Below are 23,507 nucleotides of genomic sequence, written 5' to 3' on the forward strand. Positions count from 1 at the left end.
TTAAGATGTTTTCTAAATCCAAATCTGTTCCCAAAGCACTCGTTTTTTCTGGATTCATATATACCCAATGTTCATTATGAATTTTAATTATATTTATAGGTTTAACCGTTTGCAAGCTGGTAAATTAATTAAAAGACAGGATGTGATGTCAGAATTGAGTATGGATTAGTAGTAGTATAAATAGAATCCCAGTTCCACTTTGTCTTTACCCCTTGATGAAGTCTGTGTGACGAAACGCGTTGGGCGACCTGACAGTGACCCCATACTCGAATAAGCAAAATCCTCTTACAAATATATATATGTTCCAGAAAAAGGACACTAAAGCTTCCAATACAAAAAAAATGTTTCATTTATTCATTTCCAGTGAATGCACTTTAATATCCAAGATGATGGCTCAGTACAAGAAATGTTGAAATCACCACTCCATGCTACCTTAAGCAATAACAATGCATCTAAGATCCATTATACTGCATCCTTGCAATGTGTACAGAAAAACTTGTAACTTATCAGTCTGTCGACTTCGGCCATAAAATGGCCGTTCAAGACTCCTGCATCCCATCAAAAGACCACCATTGCAGCCAAAAGCCATCCACAAACAACCAACCAAGTGTTAGCTATAAATACCTACTAACTAACATGCCAACTAACATGCCAACTAACATGCCATTGCACGTCGTGCACCCTAGGCAATGATAACATCCAAGTTTCCTCGGGTTAAGCCATGTGCGTGATGGATCCATATTAAAAGATTTTGTTGGCTGCATCAATAGTTGATTCAAATTCGGTCCCCTAGCATAGGAAACAAAGGCCTGTTGCGGATTTATTTAAACACTTTGTGCCCACAATGGGCCAGTGTTACTGCCCGGGAGAACGCTGGAGCTTTCACATCATACTGTGTGATGTCTACCATTTGGTTTGTATGTTTAGATGTACTAGCCTTCTGTCATAGAAACATAGAAACATAGAATTTGACGGCAGATAAGAACCACTTGGCCCATCTAGTCCGCCCCTTTTTTTTTATCCTTTAGGTAATCTCAACCCTTTTTGAACCTTAATTCTTTGTAAGGATATTCATATGCCTATCCCAAGCATGTTTAAATTGCTCTACAGTCTAAGCCTCTACCACCTCTGATGGGAGGCTTTTCCACTTATCCACTACCCTTTCTGTGAAGTAATTTTTTCTTAAATTTCCCCTGAACCTGCCTCCCTCCAGTTTCAGTGTATGTCCTCGAGTTCTAATACTTCTTTTCCTTTGAAGAATGTTTCCCTCCTGAACTTTGTTAAAACCTTTGGTATATTTGGAAGTTTCTATCATGTCCCCCCTTTCCCTTCTCTCCTCCATACTATACATGTTAAGATCTTTTAGCCTTTCCGGGTAAGTTTTGTGATGTAGGCCATGCACCATTTTAGTTGCCCTTCTTTGTACACTCTCTAATGTATTTATATCCTTCTGGAGATATGGTCTCCAGAACTGGACACGGCATTCCAGATGAGGCCGTACTAATGACCTATACAGTGACATTATTACTTCTTTTTTCCTGCTACTGATTCCTCTCCTGTCAACATGGAAAAATCTGTCATTCTTGTTTGAGTGCCCTTTTGATAACCACTGGTGAATATCCTCTTTCCTCAAATCGCTTAAACATTTCAGATAATTGTACTTCAGCTGATTCACTATTCGAATAATTCCTAAACACATGGAAGAATTACGAGATGGGAAGACCATCCTTCAAATTTCTAGGATGATGACTTGTGGAGTACAAAACCGTATTCCTATCTGTGATCTTGCGGAACAATGTTGTCCCCAATGTATCATTATTCTTAAACACAGAAACATCTAGAAATTCAATCTGGTCAGATTGTACATTACACCTGAAATGGATTGGGCTATCAACACCATTCAATGTGTCCACCATTTCCATGAAACCGACCTTAGTGCCTCCCCAGATAATAAAGATATCATCTATGAATCTAAAATAGTGCAGAATGCTGGGACCGATCATGTGATAAATATAGGTATTCTCATATTGCGTCATATATATGTTTGCATAAACTGGCCCAAAATTAGATCCCATGGCGGTCCCTGCACTCTGCACGAAATAAGACTCTCCATACTGAAAGTGATTCAATGTGAGAATTATCATTATCATATCACAGATGTATTCCACTGGTGGAGTATTAAATTCAAACTCCAATATTGCCTGTCTCACTGCCTCCACTCCTGCCTCATGTGGTATGAAGGTGTAAAGAGATGAGACATCCATGGTTGCAAATACATACTCTTGAGCTGACAAGTCGATCTCTTTCAATCTATTGAGAAAATCTCCAGTATCACATATATAGCTCTTACTTGTACCACAATGGGCTGTAGCAGAAAATCTATATGCAGTATTTGGCTAACTGCTGTAAAACCGATTTCTCTGCCAACACGCTTGGTCTGCCAGGCGGTCTTACAAGTGACTTGTATATCTTAGTAATACAGCATAAAACTGGACACACTGGATGGTTTACCGTCAAAGATGTTATAATCTGTTCGTCCAACCAGCCACCTGAAAGACCAGCCGCTAAAAATTGATCAACCTTACTTTTAATCGCGTACATGGGATTATGAGACATTTTCTTGTATGTCAGACTATCTGCCAATTGAGAAATGACATCATCATCATAATACTGATAGTCCAATAAAACAACACCCCCTCCCTTATCCGCTGCGCAGATTACTAGCTCTAGGTTTTCCTGAAGTTATTTAATGGCCATCTTTTGTTCAGGACATATATTCTGGTAATGTCGTGAACACTTTGTCATATCAATAAAATCACTCTCAACCATTCTCAAAAAAGTTTTTATGCTAGAGTTGGTACTAGAGGGGTCAAAGTTGCTGAATTTCGAAATCTTAATTAAAATTATTTTTCTCAATCGGTGTCTCTACATCTTTAAAATGCTCTCTGAGACGCAATTTGCATCCCATTTTATATATATCAACTTGTACATCAAAAGGATCACGTTTAAATGTAGGCACAAAGGAGAGACCTAATGCCAGCACAGATTCTTCTGCTGATGTTAATTAGTATTTAGATAAATTAAATACGTTACTGGCCATTTTTTCTTTCTTCCTTGTCTTGCCACACACCCTCCTCGTGCGCCCCTTTTTCCCTTGTTGCCTCCTGTGTCCATGGGGTCCTCTGTGGCCCCTAAAAAAGTATGGCCACTAGGAGGTATGGATTCAGAGATCTCGGCTTCTGAGGAAGAATATGATGAGTCTACAGTGAATGGTAATCTGTGTCTACGATGGAATACACAATGTCTGAGTGCTCTATTGGTATCCCCTGTCAGCCACCTGTATACAGTGTGATTATGATCGCCCTGCACTGTTTCCAATTTGTTATTTTTAAATGTAACCAAGTCTCTCCTGTAGTGTTCTATCTGAGTGCTGAGTTTGTCTAGTCATTTGTCACTCTTGTCTTCTGACAATTTCGGTTGTGAATGTACCCTGAACTCCTCCAGGTCCAGGTCCGTCTTTTCATATGGGGTCAATGGGCACTTGCCCAAGGGCCCAGGAGTATAAGGGCTCTAGGCTGATAGCTGAAGGTCCCCTCTTTCCCGGGGTACCAGATTTTTGAAAATCAGCCCTGAGGAACCGAAGATATCCGACTTTAAAGCAGTGGTCCCCATCTGAAACTGTTAATTGTTCTTCCATTCCAGATATCTCGGGCTCTGTCTGACTTAAAGTTTTTATGAGGGTATATTCCAAAAGCTGGGACACTCCCCTTTCACTGGACACTGACAGCTTGTCTCTACTATGCCCAGAACCAGAGATATTAGCCTTCCAGCAGCTGGTCCCTGCTGCAGCTCCACACGCCTGGTATGCAGTTTTATAATTTTGTTGGTGGATTGCTCTGGCTCCTGATCTCTGATCTTCAAATTCCCTAGTACCTCCTGAAAGGTGAGACTCTCTAGTTATATATCCCAATGAAAGCTATGAAATCTATTTCCAGGAATTTCAGATATCTGCAGTCAAGCAAGCTGCTCTCTCACCAGAAAATTATGAATATTAAGCCCACTCCACTATCTACCCCTCCCCTGCGTATTAAATACCCCCTACTGACCTGGAAGTCAAGTACTGCGGCCCCTTCATTCAGCCCAATGCCCCCTTCTACAGTTTAGTGTTCTCCCTCCCGCCCCATCTCCCACCATTTGTGCAGTAAAGGAGTAATTAGCAGAAATTACTGCTCCAGGTCCTGCATGCTGAGCGGAAGATAGAACACCCCCCTACCGCCTGCGGGACATCAAAGCTGCCGCTGATAGCAACCCCCATCACTACCGATGGAGGATGGGAAGGGGACCCAGTGGATTGCTGTGCCCAGGGGCCTACACTGCTGTTCAGACGGCCCTGTCCAGGTCAGCTCTTGTCCATGTCAATTCATTGCCAACCTCTTATACTACTAATAATATTAGATCTAACGAGCACTTATTTAGTACTCCACACCATTTACTGCAAAAACTGGGGTTGGTGCGCCCAATCGTGGGATTATTCTGGATTCTAAATCCCTGACGGATCTTTTTCTGGCAATAATAGTTGGACAAGAACTGACCATGGAGGACAAGGTCTACTTCACGTTTACTTAACTGTAATAATTTATAGTATATGTCCACTGCACTATCAGCCGGTACCTGACAAAACTGTTCCTGCTCAAACAATACCCGATCTGCGTCCTCATCTGTTAGAGAAATCTGAGCATTTTCTGCATTTTCTAACAGTTGCTCATCCAACAATCTTGCTCCTTGTGACATATTGATCCACCTGTTGGACCTCACTATTCATCAAATAGACTTGACCAGATTGAATTTCCAAACATTAGCAAAGCACAGGTATATATAAAAAAGCAACAGTTGTCACTCTATCAATTTAAACCATAGTGCAAGATGAAAAACATAAAAAGTATAAAAAGTGTGTCAAGCACCTATCAATCTCCGTGCCACATACAATCCGGAAATAGTCAATTACAACAAATCCAAAAATATTGAGGTGCTATCTGTAATGGATTGTTACAATTACAGCCCAACATATAATGTTCGTAGACAAATGCACACTCCTCATAATAATCATATACAGTGCTCCCTTCAACCTGTTTCTAATAAGGTCCACTATCATATATGTTCCAGAAAAAGGGCACTCAAGCTTCCAATACAAAAAATGTTTTATTTATTGATTTCCAGTGAATGCACTTTTAAGCCATGTGCATGATGGATCCATATTCAAAAATTTTGTTGGCTGCATCAATAGTTGATTCAAATTCAGTCCCCTAGCATAGGAAATCAAAGGCTTGTTGCTGATTTGTTTAAACACTTTATCTGTTAAGTCAGACTGATAAGTTACAAGTTTTTCTGTACACATTGCAAGGATGCAGTATAATCGATCTTAGAGGCATTGTTAGTGCTTAAGGTAGCATGGAGTGGTGATCTCAACGTTTCTTGTACTGAGCCATCATCTTGGATTTTAAAGTGCATTCACTGGAAATTAATACATTCTTTTGTATTGGAAGCTTGAGTGCCCTTTTTCTGGAACATATATGATACTGACCTTATTAGGACCAGGTTAAAGAGGAGAACCATACATGATTATTAAGAGGAGTGTGCATTTGTGTACGAACTATATATATATATATATATATATATATATGGGAAGGGGTATCCTGTCAAGTGCTTTCACTGGGTGCCAGGGCTTGCCTTATGTGTCTGCTTGAAAAATATGGGAAGGGGCAATGCTTTTTCTGGACCAAGGCACCTAGGTACAGTTCTGGTCAGCGGGCGGTGTCATAATGCTGGAACCCTCTGGTATGTAATAGTCACTCTTACTCGAGGAGACGGAATTCTTGTATACTATCAGTGCTATAATAATGTTAAAGCCTCCCAATATGTGAAAGTCACATATACCGTACAGGAATGGTGGAGGGTAATTTCTGTATAATATCAGGTTATAATACTGCTGGAGCAGTGGCACACACGGAGGGGGTGGGGGGGGGGGTTCTGAGTACATAGAAACCCCCCTTGACTGACCAAATTTTTTTCAGAGAAGGAGCGGGACGCCCACGATGAGAGCTGCCACGCCACTGCCTGTCTGTTCAGCTGTCAGCACTTCTTTTGTCCATAAACTTTTGTCCATATAGTGTATATGTTTATAGAGAGTGGGAGAGGCCAGGGGAGGAAAGGTAGATGTAAGTGTCATCCTCATAGAGTTGATATTGGAAGTCGAAAAAGCGAATGGACTCACCTAAAGAGGATGTATAAAAAGAGAAAAATAGAGGTCTGAGAACAGAACCTTAGGGGACACCTACTGTTAGTGGAAGTGCAGGCGAGACGGATGTCCTGACGAACGGAGTCAATTTTGGATGTGAAGTAGGTGGCAAAGTCAAGGGCAGAGCGTAAAGTGGAGGGTCAAGGTGGTAGTGGGCAGAGGAGGAAGTTGACAGTGGCAAAGAGACAGCGGGTGTTCGAAGATTGGAAGGAGATGAGGTTCTTGAAGATGGACTGTTTAGAGATGGAAAGGGCGGTACTGTAGCATAAATACATAAATCTGAAATGGAGGAAATCCACTTTAGAGTGTGATTTCCGCCACAGTCGCTCAGCGGTACATGAACATTTTTGCAGATAATATTGCTTACTGGAGCAACAAAGTCAAGAGCAGAAGTAAGGTGTCAGGCTTGGATTAGTTTGTGGGTTCGGACTAGGGGTTGCCATGGGAGTGGAGCTTGATTAGGCGGCCTAATATAACTCTTCTTCATGCAGGATAGGAAAGCAAAGAGTGATAAGGTGTTCTAGTGATTACTTGATGTTGGAGTGTCGAACAAATCCAGCTATGATGGATTGCTGGAACACAAAGGTTTAGATGCTGAGATGCGGAGCAGTCTCAGCTATACAGGATTGCTGTATTCCAACCAGCTACTTAGGCTCAGGTGCTGGGATGCGGAGCAGTAGCAGCTATTCGGGATTGCTCAGTTACAACCAGCTACTTAGAATTAGGTGCTAGGATGCAGAGCAATAACAGCTACACAGGCTTGCCGGGATGCGGAGCAGTACTGGCTACACAGGATTGCTGGGATGCGGAGCACAACCAGCTAAACAGGATTGCTGGGGTGCAGAGCAGTACCGGCTACACAGGATTGCTGGATTCCAACCAGCTACTTAGGCTCAGGTGCTGGGATGCGGAGCAGTAGCAGCTATTCGGGATTGCTGGGTTACAACCAGATGCTTAGAATTAGGTGCTGGGATGAAGAGCAATACCAGCTACACAGGATTGCCGGGATGCGGAGCAGTACTGGCTACACAGGATTGCTGGGATGCAGAGCAGAACCAGCTAAACAGGATAGCCGGGATGCAGAGCAGTACCGGCTACACAGGATTGCTTGGAGGAGTCAGCGAGTGCTAGGGATGATAACTGCACTGGAGTCAATAAGCAGATTGCTTGCCAGAGAGATTCCCAGCAGAGGTCTCCGCAGCACAATAGACAACAAAGCACTGACAACAGAAAATGCCTCTGAAGGATCTTTATACCCCTGGGTCTTTGGTGATTGACTGCTCTCCGCTGATGTAGCTTCCTGCTTTACTCCATTGGTACTCCGCAGACATGAAAACTTTGTTGCGGCCACTTTAATTTGGAGTGCTGGTTATATATTTATACATTTACAAGTTTATATATGGCATATTTGATTATTTAAATCAGGGGTATAAAAATACCGGGAAGCCCCAGGAACCCTTAACCGGCTTTTACTAAAGTCCAAAATCTAAAGGTGCCCATACACTAGTGCAGTGGTTCTCAAACTGTGTGCCGTGGCACCCTGGGGTGCCTCAGGACACTTGCAGGTTTTTTTTGGTCCAGGACCAATTTAAATTATTTATGGTCACAGTGCCAGATTAAAGTACTCATGGGCCTGGAGCTGAAATTTATGAAGGGCTTATTGTGTGCTGCCACAAGGGGTGTGGCCAGCATGGTGGGGTTGTGGCTATTGGTATGGGGGTGTGACCAATGCTGTATACATTTGTGTGCGTATTCAAACACGTGTGTATATATATATATATATATATATATATATTTATTTATGTTTGAAACAGAAAAATCTCAGCTCTTAATTATTGAATTATTATATTACAATCATTCTATTATTAAGAGGGGAGGAAAAAGAGGAAAGAACAGTGAAAGATGGCAGAAAGACAAGAGGACGAACAGGGTCTAGATGGAAGGTAGACGAGAGAGAGACAGAAATAAGAATAGGGGCTAGATGGGAGGAAGATAATAGGGATACAGGGGGAAGAACAGTGGGAGATGGGAAGATGGCAGGAAGAAGGGAGGGAGACAGGTGGAAGAACAGGAGAAGATGGAAGGCACACGGGGAATGGGAAGAAGAACAGGGGCTAGACGGGAGGAAGATGGGAGGGATATATGGGGAAGAACAACGAAAGATGGGAGGAAGACAGGGGGAAGAACAGTCTGGTGTTCTGGTGGGGGGGAAATCAGCCTGGTGGTGGTGGTGGGTGGAGGGGGGGGGATAGCCTGGTGACAGGGGGAGGAGGGGGGATTAGTCTGGTGAGGGGGGTTTGTTTGGTGGCAGGTGGGAGGAGGGAGATTAGTTTGGTGATGGGGGATTAGCATAGTGACAGAGGGAGGAGTCGGATTAGCCTGGTGACAGGGGGAGGAGAGAGATTAGCCTGGGGGGTGGGGGGGTGAGCATGGCTATAGGGGGAGGTGGGGGGATTAATCTGGTGACAGAGGGAGGAGGAGGGTGATTAGCCTGGCGGTGGTTAGCCTGGTGACAGAGAGAGGAGGGGGAGATTAGGTTGGTGAGGGGGAGGGGGTAGTCTGGTGATGGGGGAGGAGGGGGAGATTAAGCTAGTAAGGGGGGTTTAGCCTGATGATAGAGGGAGGAGTTGGGGAATTAGCCTGGTGACAGAGGGAGAAGGAGGGGGATTAGCCTGAGGAAGGGGGGTTAGCTTGGTGACAGAGTGAGAAGAAGGGATTAGTTTTGTTAGGGGGGTAGGAGGGGGTAGGAGAGGGAAATTTTAGGATGCACTTTCACTTGTGCTGCTGCTACATAATACAGAGCTCTGTGTTACAGTATGTAATATAATCTTTATATTACCTGTTCGTGGCGGATGGTGGCTCCGGTAATGCTGAAATAGTGGGCTTTGGGGTATCTGCCCTACCAGCACCGGACACACTGAAAGTAAAACGGGAGGCCCGTCCTTCCATGGCCGCTAATGAAAGGAACACCGCAGGAGTCGCCAGAGCAGCCCGGGATGCAGCATTGGCTCCGGGAAGGCTGGGGACGTAGTCCGGGCTGCCCAGCACGCTATTCGCTGTGTTTTATTAGCCGCGTATGCAGTGATAGCAGAGCCGGCCCTAGTCCCTTCCCACTTGTCCCCCTCATTTATACACTGCAGTGCTGCTGGGCCCGAGTGCCCTGCAGCCGGCCGTAATAGAGCAGAGTTGCTTGTTGGGTGGATCTGCTGCTGTGCCCCCCAGACCACAGCGTCACTGGCCACCTGTTATAAGGAAATCTTTTTTCCTATTTACTTCAGCACAGCAGTATGCAGTTGCTGTGGGCCTATTTTGCTGGTGGGCCTGGAGCTGCAGCTCCAGTAGCCCCATTGTTAATCCGGCCCTGTATGGTCAATGTAATAGGCAAACCAGTGCTGGTGGCTGTCAATCATAAAATATGTGGACAGACAGAGGCAAATCTTGTCCCTCACTACATAATTAAACCTAAGGATGACATATAAACACAATTTAATTTATTTAATATTTCTTTCTAAATTTCTCACTAAGAAACGTTTGGCCTAGGGGTGCTGTAAAACAAATTCTTATACTCTAGGGCAGTGGTTCTCAACCGCGGTCCTCAAGTACCCCCAACAGTTCATGTTTTCCAGGTCTCCTCACAGGATTGCAAGTGAAATAATTTGTTCCACCTGTGGGTCTTTTAAAAGGTGTCAGTGAGTAATGAATACACCTGTGCACCAGCTAGGTGACCAGGAAAACATGAACTGTTGGGATACTTGAGGACCGAGGTTGAGTACCACTGCTCTAGAGCGCTGTGATTCAAAAAAAGTTTGAGAACCACTGCACTAGTGCGATTTGGGCCCTTTTTATCCGATTCCGATGCATTGGGCAGAAAAAAACGGATGATAAGTGTCAAATCCAGCGCCGTAACTACCTGTGTGCCAGGTGTGCCTGGCACACAGCGCAGTTACCCGGAGGGCGCACGGCCAGCGGCTTGTAATGAGTCAAATTAACTCATTACAAGCCGCCCGTTTTTTTTCTGTGCACCGAGCTGGAGGAGAAGCAACAGCGCCAGAGGCAGGAAAGGAGGAGGAGGGAGGGGGACTGGAGCCGCAGTAGTGCTATATCATTGGTAGTAGCGCCACTGCAGCACTCCCCTCTCCTTCCGTATTGGCTGCCTGGCGCTGCCGTGAATGCTGGGATGCGGTTCCCTCATCCCAGCATTCACAGCAGCGGGCAGCCAATGCGGAAGGAGAGGGGGCTGCTGCAGCGGCGCTACTACCAATGACATAGCGCTGCTGCGGCTCCAGTCCCCCTCCCTCCTTCTCCCCTGCGGCTGCCCGGGATCTCTGCCAGCACGAGGAGCCTGACTGCCAGCGGGGAGAGATGGTAAGTATATGTCTCTCTCTCTTTCTTTCTTTCTTTCTTTCTTTCTTTCTTTCTTTCTTTCTTTCTTTCTTTCTTTCTTTCTCTCTCTTTCTCTCTCTCTTCTGCCACAATGTGTAAAAAGGGGGACGCTGTCTTCCGTAATGTGTAAAAAGGGGACGCTGTCTGCCGTAATGTGTAAAAAGGGGAGGCTGTCTGCCGTAATGTGTAAAAAGGGGGACGCTGTCTGCCATAATGTGTAATAAGAGGACGCTGTCTGCCCTAATGTGTAAAAAGGGGGGACTGTCTGCCGTAATGTGTAAAAAGGGGGATGCTACGCTGTCTGCCGTAATGTGTAAAAAAGAGGACGCTGTCTGCCGTAATGTGTAAAGAGGGGGACTGTCTGCCATAATGTGTAAAAAGGGGGACTGTCTGCCGTAAAGTGTAAAAAGGGGACGCTGTCTGCCGTAATGTGTAAAAAGGGGGACGCTGTCTGCCGTAATGTGTAATAAGGGGCACGCTGTCTGCCGTAATGTGTAATAAGAGGACGCTGTCTGACGTAATGTGTAAAAAGGGGGATGCTGTCTGCCGTAATGTGTAAAAAAGGGGACGCTGTCTGCCGTAATGTGTAGAAAGGGGGACTGTCTGGCGTAATGTGTAAAAAGGGGGACTGTCTGCCGTAAAGTGTAAAAAGGGGACACTGTCTGCCGTAATGTGTAATAAGGGGGATGCTGTCTGCCGTAATGTGTAAAAAGGGGCTCTACCTGGTGTAGTGGCGCTACTGTGCAGCGTAATTTGAATAATGGAGACTACTGCGCACCGTAGTATGAATTGGTATTATTTTGTGGCCACGCCCCTTCCCCATGAAGCCACGCCCCTATATATTTTCCGCGCGACTGCTGCGCGCACTGCCCCTATCATTCATAGGGGGGGGCGCCAATGCCGTTTCTTGCACAGCGCTAAAATGCCTAGTTACGGCACTGGTCAAATCGCATGTGTTTTACCTCCAATTCTGATGCGCGGTCCCGTGCGCATCGGATTGGAGCCAGAGATTGCAAGGGCTGCACTATAGATATATCGTTTTCGGCAGCCTTGGCTGGGATCGCGTACAACACATCGTATGCAAAAGGACTGCATACAATATAGTGTATGCGATCCTGCCGCACAGGCAGCTGCCGGGCAGTTCAAGGCAGAATGTATGCGACTTCTCCCCTCGGAGTAGTGCTAGAGCCCCGCAGGGTGTGACAGTCATATATGTGGTAGTCAGTATGTATGATATGTTGAGATGAGCGGGCTCGGTTCTCCGAGAACCGAACCCCCCCGAACTCCACGTGGTTTACACGGGTCCGAGGCAGGCTCTGTTGTTCCCGCTTGACTCGGAAAACCTGATCGAGGCAAAACGTCATCATCCCAATGTTGGATTCTTGCGAGATTCGGATTCCATATAAAGAGCCGTGCGTCGCCGCCATTTTCACTCGGGCATTGTAGAGAGTACAGAGAGGACGTGGCTACGTTCTCTCAGTGGCAAATCTCAGTATCAGTGCTCAGTATCAGTGCTTATTGCTGCTCAGTAATACTAGTAGTGTGTCTCTCTTGTGCTGCATCTTGCTGCTGTAGGGTGCTGTGTTAGTAGTAGTGTCCTGTGACTGTGTATCGTTCATCATCATTCCAGTCACAGTGGTATCTGGGGGGTGACAATTCCAGAGTGCTTTTGTGCTGCTCAGTAATAGTTACTAGTATAGTGTCTCTCTTGTGCTGCATCTTGCTGCTGTAGGGTGCTGAGTTAGTAGTGTCCTGTGACTGTGTATCGTTCATCATCATTCCAGTCACAGTGGTATCTGGGGGGTGACAATTCCAGAGTGCTTTTGTGCTGCTCAGTAATACTAGTAACAGTGTCTTGTGCTGCATCGTGCTGCACAGTGTCAGTTCTCTGTAGTATCATCAGTGCTCAGTATCATCAGTGCTCAGTATCAGTGCTCAGTATCATCAGTGCTCATTATCATCAGTGCTCAGTATCATCAGTGCTCATTATCATCAGTGCTCAGTATCAGTGCTCAGTATCATCAGTGCTCATTATCATCAGTGCTCAGTATCATCAGTGCTCAGTATCAGTGCTCATTATCATCAGTGCTCATTATCATCAGTGCTCATTATCATCAGTGCTCAGTATCATCAGTGCTCAGTATCAGTGCTCAGTATCATCAGTGCTCATTATCATCAGTGCTCAGTATCATCAGTGCTCAGTATCATCAGTGCTCATTATAATCAGTGCTCAGTATAATCAGTGCTCAGTATCATCAGTGCTCAGTATCAGTGCTCAGTATAATTAGTGCTCAGTGTCTTGTGGTGCTCAGTAATACTACATTACTAATACTAGTACAGTGTCTTGTGCTGCATCTTGCTGCTGTAGGGTGCTGTGGTAGTGTCCTGTCACTGTGCATAGGTCATCATCATTCCAGTCACAATGGTATCTGGTATCTATCTAGTGGTATCTAATTCCAGACATTACTGCCGTCTAATTCCAGATATATTACTGCCATATAATTCCACACATTAAAAAATGGAGAACAAACATTTGGGGGGTAAAATAGGGAAAGATCAAGATCCACTTCCACATAGTGCTGAAGCTGCTACCACTAGTCAAGGCAGAGACTTTGAAATGCCATCAATGTCGTCTGCCAAGGCCGATGCCCAATGTCATAGTAGAGAGCATGTAAAATCCAAAAGTTCAGTAAAATGACCCAAAAATCTAAATTAAAATCGTCTGAGGAGAAGCGTAAACTTGCCAATATGCCATTTAAGACACGGAGTGGCAAGGAACGGCTAAGGCCCTCTCCTATGTTCCTCATGACTGGTGGTTCATGTTCACATGACGATGGAAGCACTCATCCTTCCGGTAGAAAAATGAAGAGTTAAGCTGGCAAAAGCACAGCAAAGAACTGTGCGTTCTTCTAAATCACAAATCCCCAAGGAGAGTCCAATTGTGTCGGCGGATGCGATGCCTGACCTTCCCAACACTGGACGTGAAGAGATGGCTCCTTCCACCATTTGCACGGCCCCCTGCAAGTGCTGGAAGGAGCACCCACAGTCCAGTTCCTGATATTCAAATTGAAGATGTCACTGTCGAAGTACACCAGGATGAGGATATGGGTGTTGCTGGCGCTGAGGAGGAAATTGACGAAGAGGATTCCGATGGTGAGGTGGTTTGTTTAAGTCAGGCAGCCAGGGAGACACCTGTTGTCTGTGGGATGAATAAGGCCATTGACATGCCTGGTCAAAATACAAAAAACTCACCTCTTCGGTGTGGAATTTTTACAGGTGTCAAGCCGTGTGTTGCCTTTGTCAAGCTGTAATAAGTAGGGGAAAGGACGTTAACCACCTAGGAACATCCTCCCTTATACGTCACCTGGAGCGCATTCATCAGAAGTCATTGACAAGTTCAAAAACTTTGGGTGACAGCGGAAGCAGTCCACTGACAACTAAATCCCTTCTTCCTCTTGTACCCAAGCTCCTGCAAACCACGCCACCAACTCCCTCAATGTCAATTTCCTCCTTAGACAGGAACGCCAATAGTCCTACAGGCCATGTCACTGGCAAGTCTGACGAGTCCTCTCCTAACTGGGATTCCTCCGATGGCTCCTTGTGTGTAATGCCTACTGCTGCCGGCGCTGCTGTTGTTGCTGCTGGGAGTCGATCGTCATCCCAGAGGGGAAGTCGGAAGACCACTTGTACTACTTCCAGTAAGCAATTGACTGTCTAACAGTCCTTTGTGAGGAAGATAAAATATCACAGCAGTCATCCTGTTGCAAAGCGGATAACTCAGGCCTTGACAACTATGTTGGTGTTAGACGTGCATCCGGTATCCACCGTTAGTACACAGGGACTTAGAGAATTGCTTGAGGTAGTGTGTCCCCGGTACCAAATCCCATCTAGGTTCCACTTCTCTAGGCAGGCGATACCGAGAATGTACACAGACGTCAGAAAAAGTGTCCTCAGTGTCCTAAAAAATGCAGTTGTACCCACTGTCCACTTAACCACGGACATGTGGACAAGTGGAGCAGGGCAGACTAAGGACTATATGACTCTGACAGCCCACTGGGTAGATGTATTGCCTCCCGCAGCAACAACAGTGGCGGCACCAGTAGCAGCATCTCGCAAATGCCAACTCGTTCCTAGGCAGGCTACGCTTTGTATCACCGATTTCCATAAGAGGCACACAGCTGACAACCTCTTATGGAAATTGAGGAACATCATCGCAGATTGGCTTACCCCAATTGGACTCTCCTAGAGATTTGTGATATCGGACAACGCCACCAATATTGTGCGTGCATTACATGTGGTCAAATTCCAGCACATCCCATGTTTTGCACATACAATTAATTTGGTGGTGCAGAATTTTTAATAAAATGACAGGGGCGTGCAGGAGATGCTGTCGGTGGCCCGAAAAATTGCGGGCCACTTTCGGCATTCAGCCACCGCGTGCCGAAGACTGGAGCAAACACTCATGAACATGCCCTGCCATCAGCTGAAGCAACAGGTGGTAATGAGGTGGAACTCAACACTTTATATGCTTCAGAGGATGCAGGAGCAGCAAAAGGCCATTCAAGCCTATACATCTGCCTACGATATAGGCAAAGGAGGGGGAATGCACCTGACGCAAGCACAGTGGAGAATGATTTCCATGTTGTGCAAGGTTCTCCAACCCTTTGAACTTGCCACACGTGAAGTCAGTTCAGACACTGCCAGCCTGAGTCAGGTCATTCCCCTCATCAGGCTTTTGCAGAAGCAGCTGGAGAGATTGAAGGAGTAGCTAAAACAGAGTGATTCCGCTAGGCATGTGGGACTTGTGGATGTAGCCCTTCATTCGCTTAACCAGGATTCACTGGTGGTCAATCTGTTGAAATCAGAGCACTACATTTTGGCCACCGTGCTCGATCCTAGGTTTAAAGCCTACGTTGTATCTCTCTTTCCGGCAGACACAAGTCTGCAGATGTTCAAAGACCTGCTGGTGAGACAATTGTCAAGTCAAGTGGAACGTGACCCGCCAACAACTCATCCTTCATTTTCTACTGCCACTGGAGCTGCCAGGAAAAGGATAAAATTTCCAAAACCACCCGCTGCCGGTGATGCAGGGCAGTCTGGAGCGAGTGCTGACATCTGGTCCGGACTAAAGGACCTGCCAACGATTACTGACATGTCGTCTACTGTCACTGCATATGATTCTGTCACCATTGAAAGAATGGTGGATTATATGAGTGACAGCATCACTTTAGGCATGTCAGACAGTCCTATACGTATACTGGCAGGAAAAAGAGGCATTTTGGAGGCCCTTGCACACATTGGCTTTATTTTACCTAAGTTGACCCCCCTCCAGTGTGTACTCCGAAAGAGTGTTTAGTGCAGCCGGTCACCTTGTCAGCGATCGGCGTATGAGGTTACTTCCAGAAAATGTAGAGAAGATGATGTTCATCAAAATTAATTATAAATTCCTCCGTGGAGACATTTACCGCAATTGCTTCCAGAAAGTACACTGGGACCTGTGATGGTGGATTCCAGTGGGGACGAATTAATACTCTGTGAGGAGGAGGATGTACACCAGTGCTTAAAGTGGTCATAGAGAGGTGGTGGAACTCACCCCCCCCACCCACGGCGCCCATGCAATAAAGGTAGTGGTCACACAATAGTAAGGTGGTCACACAATAGTAATAATGTCCACAGTAGTAGCACCCAGTGGTTGAGGTGGAAATTTTGAAGTGCGAGTATGGACAAGTGAAGGCTGCAATTATGTGCGCGCCGAAGGCGCGCTCGCTCTGGAAAAGGGGGCGTGGCCACTCAGAAGGGGGCGTGTCCTTCCGTGTAGTTTACCACGTCATATACGCCTTAAACACATTATGCACCACAATAGTAGGACCCCTTACTGGTGCCTGTTCCATATTATACCAAACAGTATGGGCCTAAATTCACATTATAGCACACGGAGTGAACCGAAATTCACATTATAGCACACGGAGTGAACCGAAATTCACATTATAGCACACGGTATGAGCCGAAATTCACATTATACCACACGGTATGAGCCGAAAGTCACATTATAGCACACAGAATAAGCCGAAAATCACATTATACCCAACAGTATGAGCCGAAATTCACATTATAGCACACAGTATGAGCCGAAATTTACATTATACCCAACAGTATGAGCAAAAATTCACATTATAGCACACGGTATGAGTTGAAATTCACATTATACCACACGGTATGAGCCGAAATTCACATTATAGCACACAGTATGAGCAAAAATTCACATTATAGCACACGGTATGAGCCGAAATTCACATTATACCACACGGTATGAGCCTAAATTCACATTATAGCACACAGTATGAGCCGAAATTCACATTATAGCACTTGGAGTGAACCGAAATTCACATTATACCCAACAGTATGAGCCGAAATTCACATTATAGCACACGGAATGAGCTGAAATTCACATTATACCACACGGTATGAGCCGAAATTCACATTATACCACACGGTATGAGCCGAAATTCACATTATAGCACACAGAATGCGCCGAAATTCACATTATAGCACACAGAATGAGCCGAAATTCACATTATAGCACACGATATGAGCCGAAATTCACATTATAGCACACGGTATGAGCCGAAACTCACATTATAGCACATGGTATGAGCTGAAATTCACATTATAGCGTGACAGAGGGACAGGGAGAGTGACAGCAGGGACATGGAAAGTGACAGCAGGGACAGGGAGAGTGACAGAGAGAGGGCGAGGACATACAGTAGGGACTAGGGAGAGAGAAAAGCAGCAGGGTAAGATTACCTGTTTAGTAGCGGCAGTGGTCTGCGTTGGATGAGAAGGCTGTGGTAGGCGTGGGGTGAAGGAGGCTGTGGGACTCGGAGATACTGCAGAGGAGGAGGCTGTGGGCGTGCAGAGGTCTGAGGACAGCAAAGGAGGCTGAGTGCTGCTGCAGCAGATCTGGGACTAGGCTGGCTTTATTATCCCCCAGTGGTAATGCCCCTGCAGTTATGACCCCAGTAGTTTACCCCCCTTTAGTTTAGCCTCCCAGTGGTAATACCCCCCGTAGTTTAGCCCTCATGTAGTTTAGCCCCCAGTGGTAATGCCCCCTGCAGTTATGCCACCAGTAGTTTAGCCCCTGTAGTTTAGCCCCCATTAGTAATGCCCCCAGTAGTTTGCCCCCTTGTAGTTTAGCCCCTGTAATTATGCCCCCTTGTAGTTTAGCCCCCACTGGTAATGCCCCCAAGTAGTAATCCCCCAATAATTTAGCCCCCTTGTAGTTTAGCCCCCTTGTAGTAATGCCACCCAGTAGCTTTCCCCCTTGTAGTTTGCTCCCCTGTAGTAATGCTCCTATAGTTTTGCCCCCAGTAGTAATGCCCCTGTAGTAATTCCCCCCGTAGTTTGCCCCCAGTAGTTAGCCCCAGTAGACGCGCCGCTACACATATGAACAAAAAAAACAACCCCACACCATACTCACCGTGCCCCGCTCCCGCGTCCGACCACTGCAGTCCTCTGGGTGTCCGCTCTTCAGCGCTATGGGAGAGACGTCATGACATCTCTCGCATAGCGCACACTGACAGAGCCGGAAGCCGGAGCTCAGTAGTGAGCTCCTGCCTCTGGCTTCTGCTGTGGAGAGGGAGCTGGGCGCCCGCTTGTAAAACACTCTCAGTGGGTGCTCGGCATCTTCCTGCAGCGCCGGGCTAACATCGGGTGAGGTGAGTCGTCGGAGGTGGAACTGCATTCCATCTCCAAGTGGAACTGACGGAACGCAGTTCCGCCCCGTTCCGGCTCGCTTTAACCCCTGGTTTTAACTTTTACCAGTCTCTCGCCCTTCATTCAGCGTCTGCATGGGCACTCTCAGTAAGGGTGGTGTGGCTTTTCTCTCTCCTCACATCAGGAGACAAGGATACGTGAGGAGGAGGTGACGTGATGACATCACGTCTCTTTCCCGCCACCAGAAAGGGACTAGAGGTGGGGCGGGTTAATCTTTAGTACCGCCCACCCCCTCTCACCACGTCTAGTGACATGAGCGGGCAGACCCACAGCACAGCCATAATGGTAAGGTTTGTTCTAAATCGGAGTGGGAGAAGGGACATTCTGACGTCACTAGGGGAGGAGACAAGTCACCAGGTGGAGGAGCTACAGGCGAACAGGGTACCCTGAAAAGTACCCACACAGGCTCGCTTCGCTCGCCACCTGATTACTAAAGGTAATAGTTGGTGGCGTGGATAGTAGAGGACCTATCCCGCTGGCCTAGCTCCTCAACCTTGTGTCGTGGCTCCACCCCCTGGCGTAAAAGATCTTAGGCCACTTGAATGTAGCATCAACGGTAGCCCACCCAGAAGAAGCCAGCCTTAGCTTGCGCAAAGTTAAAATGACACAGACACTATATACAGCTCATTTGCTGTCTCAGGCTGAGACAGTGAGATGAGCAGTCACAGTCACTCAGTGCTGCTCACCATGCACGAACACGATTCACCTCATCACCCTGGCGCCCGCAACCCCAGCCCCGTGGTAGTGAAGCGCCGAAGTGCCCAACTCCGCCCCTTGTATTACTCCGCCCCCTCTCCCCGTGTTACTGGCTGCCACAGTGCCCAACTCCGGCCCCTGTTTTACTTTGTCCCCTCTCCCCGCATTACTGGCTGCAGAAGTGCTCGTCTCCGACCCCTTCTCTCTCTGCTTATGAGACTATCCTATGTCCTTTCGGCTACTATCAGCGCCTGCAGCAACAGTAAGCAGAGAGAGAAGGGGGCGGAGTCGGGAACTTTGTCAGCCAGTAAGACGGTGATGGGGGACGGGCGCCAGCCAGGACAGTGAATCGCATCCATGGTGACCATAAGCAGCAGCCCTGCCCCTGATTGACTGTGAGTGCAGTGCAGCTCACTTAGTATATAGTACACTTTGCGGGGGGAGGGGGGGCGCGCGTGCGGCAGAACAGTGACAGACAGTACACAGTACGAGTGCTGCTGTTAGTACTGTTGGTGGGCGGGACGGCGGCGGAACTGCGTCCACTTTAACCCCTGATGTACACAGTAAAAGGGGTGAGGAATCGGAGGATGAAGATGAGGTGGACATCTTGCCTCTGTAGAGTCAGTTTGTGCATGGAGAGATTGATTGCTTCTTTTTTGGTGGGGGCCCAAACCAACCAGTCATTTCAGCCACAGTCATGTGGCAGACCCTGTCGCTGAAATGATAGGTTTGATAAAGTGTGCATGTCCTGTTTATACAACATAAGGGTGGGTGGGAGGGCCCAAGGACAATTCCATCTTGCACCTCTTTTTTTATTTATCTTCGCATCATGTGCTGTTTGGGGACTATTTTTTTAAGGGCCAGCCTGTCTGACACTGCAGTGCCACTCCTAAATGGGCCAGGTGTTTGTGCCGCCCACTTGGGTCACTTAGCTTAGTCATCCAGCGACCTCGGTGCAAATTTTAGGACTAAAAATAATATTGTGAGGTGTTCAGAATAGACTGGAAATGAGTGGAAATTATGGTTATTGATGTTAATAATACTATAGGATCAAAATTACCCCCAAATTCTATGATTTAAGCTGTTTTTGAGGATTTTTTAAAAAAAACCACCCGAATCCAAAACGCATCTGAATCCGACAAAAATCCGAAAGGGTGGTTTTGCCAAAACGCGTCCGAATCCAAAACTCGACCACAGAACCTAATCCAAAACTAAAACACAAAAAAATGCCTGCTGCACATCTCTAATAATATGTAGTAGATGTATAATAACACCACAGCACCCCAGGATGTGACCGTCACATGTGTGTGTGGGAGGGGGGTGGGGGCAGATACACATAATAACCGGAGTATAATGCAAGAGCTCCCAAGATGTGACAGTCACATGTAATTAAGAGGGGTGGTGAGTCCATATAATAACATGACAGGGGTATGATTGTGCCCAGGATGTTATAGTCACATGTGCGGGATGGAGGATTTAATTTCAGGTGTATAATATTGGCAGAGCTCCCCCAGGATGCGATGCAGGAGGAGGGGGGTTCGATCCATATGATAAGGTGTATAGTAATGCCCGATCCCTCAAGGATGTGACACAGTCACACACGTGTGGAGTGGGAGTAAGTCCTTAAAATTTCATGGGCATATAATAATGCCTGAGCCCCCCCTCTAAAATGTGACAGTCATATGTGAAGGAAGAGAAGGTCAATCCATATAATAATAGGGGTATAATAATGCCGGAGCCCCCCAGGATGTGACAGTCACATGTGCGGGAGGAGGGGGCAGCAGGATGTGAACAATAGAGGGAGGAGGAGGAGGAGAGACAGGAGACGGGTTGCGCTGTTCTGTATCCCGGCGGCAGCTCCTGTATTGCTGTATATTGCACGAAGATGGATCCGGGGAGTGCCCCCCGGCACCCCACCCGCTGACACGCAGCCCCCCTCCCCCAGTTTTCACACACAGTGGACCCCCTCGGACAGAGCTGCCAGGCAGCAGGAGCTATGAACCCGGCGGAAGGCGCGGAAGAGGGCGGCACAGACACCGAGGTTGACGCGTTTTTTCGCACAGGTAAGAGCCGGGGCCCGGGACTGGCTGACAGGGAGCGGGGTGACATTGTCAGGGGACAACATGGGAACATGGAGCGGTGTTTGGATGGCCAGAGGAGCCGCTCCCGCCAGGGGGCTCCCACACTGGCTCTGATACTATCATGTATCTATTCAATGTATCTGGTTCATTATATGATTATTACTGTATTCTCGTATCTGTCTGTCTATCCCGGACACCAGTTAGTGTGATTCAGCTGTATTATGTGACACCCAAGGACCATTCTGATTTACTAGTATATTGGTACCATTATGTTTTACCAGGATGTTTATTTTGTATTTGTGTATCATATCGAAGACCTATTTTGTGTTTGTGAGACACCGGTAACGGCCTTATTAATACAGTGTGTGTGACATAGAGGACTAGTGTGCTTTACTGTACTAGTATATAGTATGCAGGACACCTGAGATTAATTTGGATTGGCAGTATATGGTGTTTGTGACGCGTAGATCAGTGTGATTTACCACTACAGTATATTTTGTATGACATTTGGGACCAGAGCGTCTTAACAGCACTGTATTTTGTGAAAGATGTTAGGAACCACTGTGATTTATATTATTTGTGTGAGATACCAGTGTATATTATGTGTTTTACCAGCGTATTGTGTGTATTTCCAGTATATTGTGTGTATCACACTGGGGCACAGTGTATTTTACCAGTAAATATATTGTGTGTGTGTGTGACACTGGGGCCCTGAGTGTTTTACCAGAATGTTGTTTCAGTGTGTGACACTGGGGACCAGGGAGGCTGCCTGTATAGTGTATGTATGTGAGACACCGTGACCAGTGTGTTTTATCAGTATATTGTGTGTATCACACTGGGGACCAGTGTAATTTACCAGTAAATATATTTTGTGCGTGTGAGACACTGGGGCCCTGTGTGTTTTACCAGTATGTTGTTTCAGTGTGTGACATTGGGGACCAGTGTGTCTACCTGTATAGTGATTGTGTGTGTGTGTGTGTGTGTGTGTGTGTCTGTGTCACTGGGGCCAGTGTGTCTTTCCACTATATTTATGCATTTTACACTGGGACCAGTATGTCTTATAGGCCCTACACATTAGGCGATATAACTGAACGATATGAACGTTCTCGTTCATATCGTTCAGAGTGTAGGCACCAACAATGAACGGTGCGCGGGCCCGAATGCAAGCCAGTATGGACAATCTCGTCCATGTTAGCTTGCACTACTATGGAGCCGGGTGATGGGGGGAATGAAGAAACTTCATTCCCCCCGTCACCCACCGTATTAACCGTCTGGCAGCTCGGGGTTCACTACGATATGCCGGCGGTCGGGCTCCCGGCGACCAGCATACCGGCGCCGGGAGCCCGACCGCCGGCTTACCGACAGTGTGGCGAGCGCAAATGAGCCCCTTGCGGGCTCGCTGCGCTCGCCACGCTAAGGGCACGGTGGCGCGCTACGCGTGCCACACTATTTTATTCTCCCTCCAGGGGGGTCGTGGACCCCCACGAGGGAGAATAAGTGTCGGTATGCCGGCTGTCGGGCTCCCGGCGCCGGTATGCTGGTCGCCGGGAGCCCGACTGCCGGCATACTGAAGACCACCCGGCAGCTCGGCAGCGGGTCGCTGAATGTGTAGGTTCCATTAGCTGTATATATTGTGTGTGACACTGGGAACTAGGGTTTTACCAGTATATTTTGCATGTTTATGCATGCGAGACACCGTAACCAGTGTGTTTTATCAGTGTATTTTGTGTCCAACACACTATCTCCTATAAGGGTAATAATGTATGTGTAATATTGTGTAATTTGCAGGTAAACTTGTTCTGTCTGATCACCCAAATACTATATTAATTTGCTATATATACAGTGCTACGGAACCCTTGTGGTGCCCTTTAAAGAAAAGATTGTAAACACTGGGAGTAAGTTGGTGTTATAAGTATACATGGTGTTCAGTAATAGGGATCAGTTTGTCTTACCAGTATATTTTTTATGTGTGACACTCCTATTGAGTGTGTTTTACCGATATATTGTGTATGATGCTCTGATCCATTGTGTCTTCCCAATATATTATATGAGACATGAGGTGCCAGTGTGTCTTAGCAGTATTGTGCTCACTCTAGTATTTTTTGGGGGCAGGGTCTGATAAGTGAGGAGGGCAAAAATTTGGACTTGAGGCTGAAGGTGATGTATACAGTTATAGTAATACATTAATATAATCAGTTTTACATTATATTTTGCAATATACCATTAATTAGTAGTGTCTCCAATTAATATTATTCCACACAGTAGTGCCCGGATTCACA

The 23,507-nt window shown here is 46.6% G+C and overlaps 1 protein-coding gene across 5 annotated transcripts in view; it reads left to right on the plus strand.

Annotated features, from left to right (window-relative positions):
- The first annotated feature begins 20,925 nt into the window (after positions 1-20,925).
- KALRN (kalirin RhoGEF kinase) overlaps positions 20,926-23,507 on the plus strand; it is a 1,402,249-nt gene continuing 1,399,667 nt past the window's right edge. For 2 of the 5 annotated variants that reach the window (XM_063934074.1, XM_063934073.1), the window contains exon 1: positions 20,926-21,210. In XM_063934074.1, coding sequence (XP_063790144.1) covers positions 21,144-21,210 — 67 coding nt within the window. In that variant the 5' untranslated portion in view covers positions 20,926-21,143. The remainder of the gene's footprint in view (positions 21,211-23,507) is intronic. The other 3 variants (XM_063934072.1, XM_063934076.1, XM_063934075.1) reach the window with 2 other exon arrangements.

The sequence above is a fragment of the Pseudophryne corroboree genome, chromosome 7 (assembly GCF_028390025.1).
Source record: "Pseudophryne corroboree isolate aPseCor3 chromosome 7, aPseCor3.hap2, whole genome shotgun sequence".
Taxonomy (NCBI): domain Eukaryota; kingdom Metazoa; phylum Chordata; class Amphibia; order Anura; family Myobatrachidae; genus Pseudophryne; species Pseudophryne corroboree.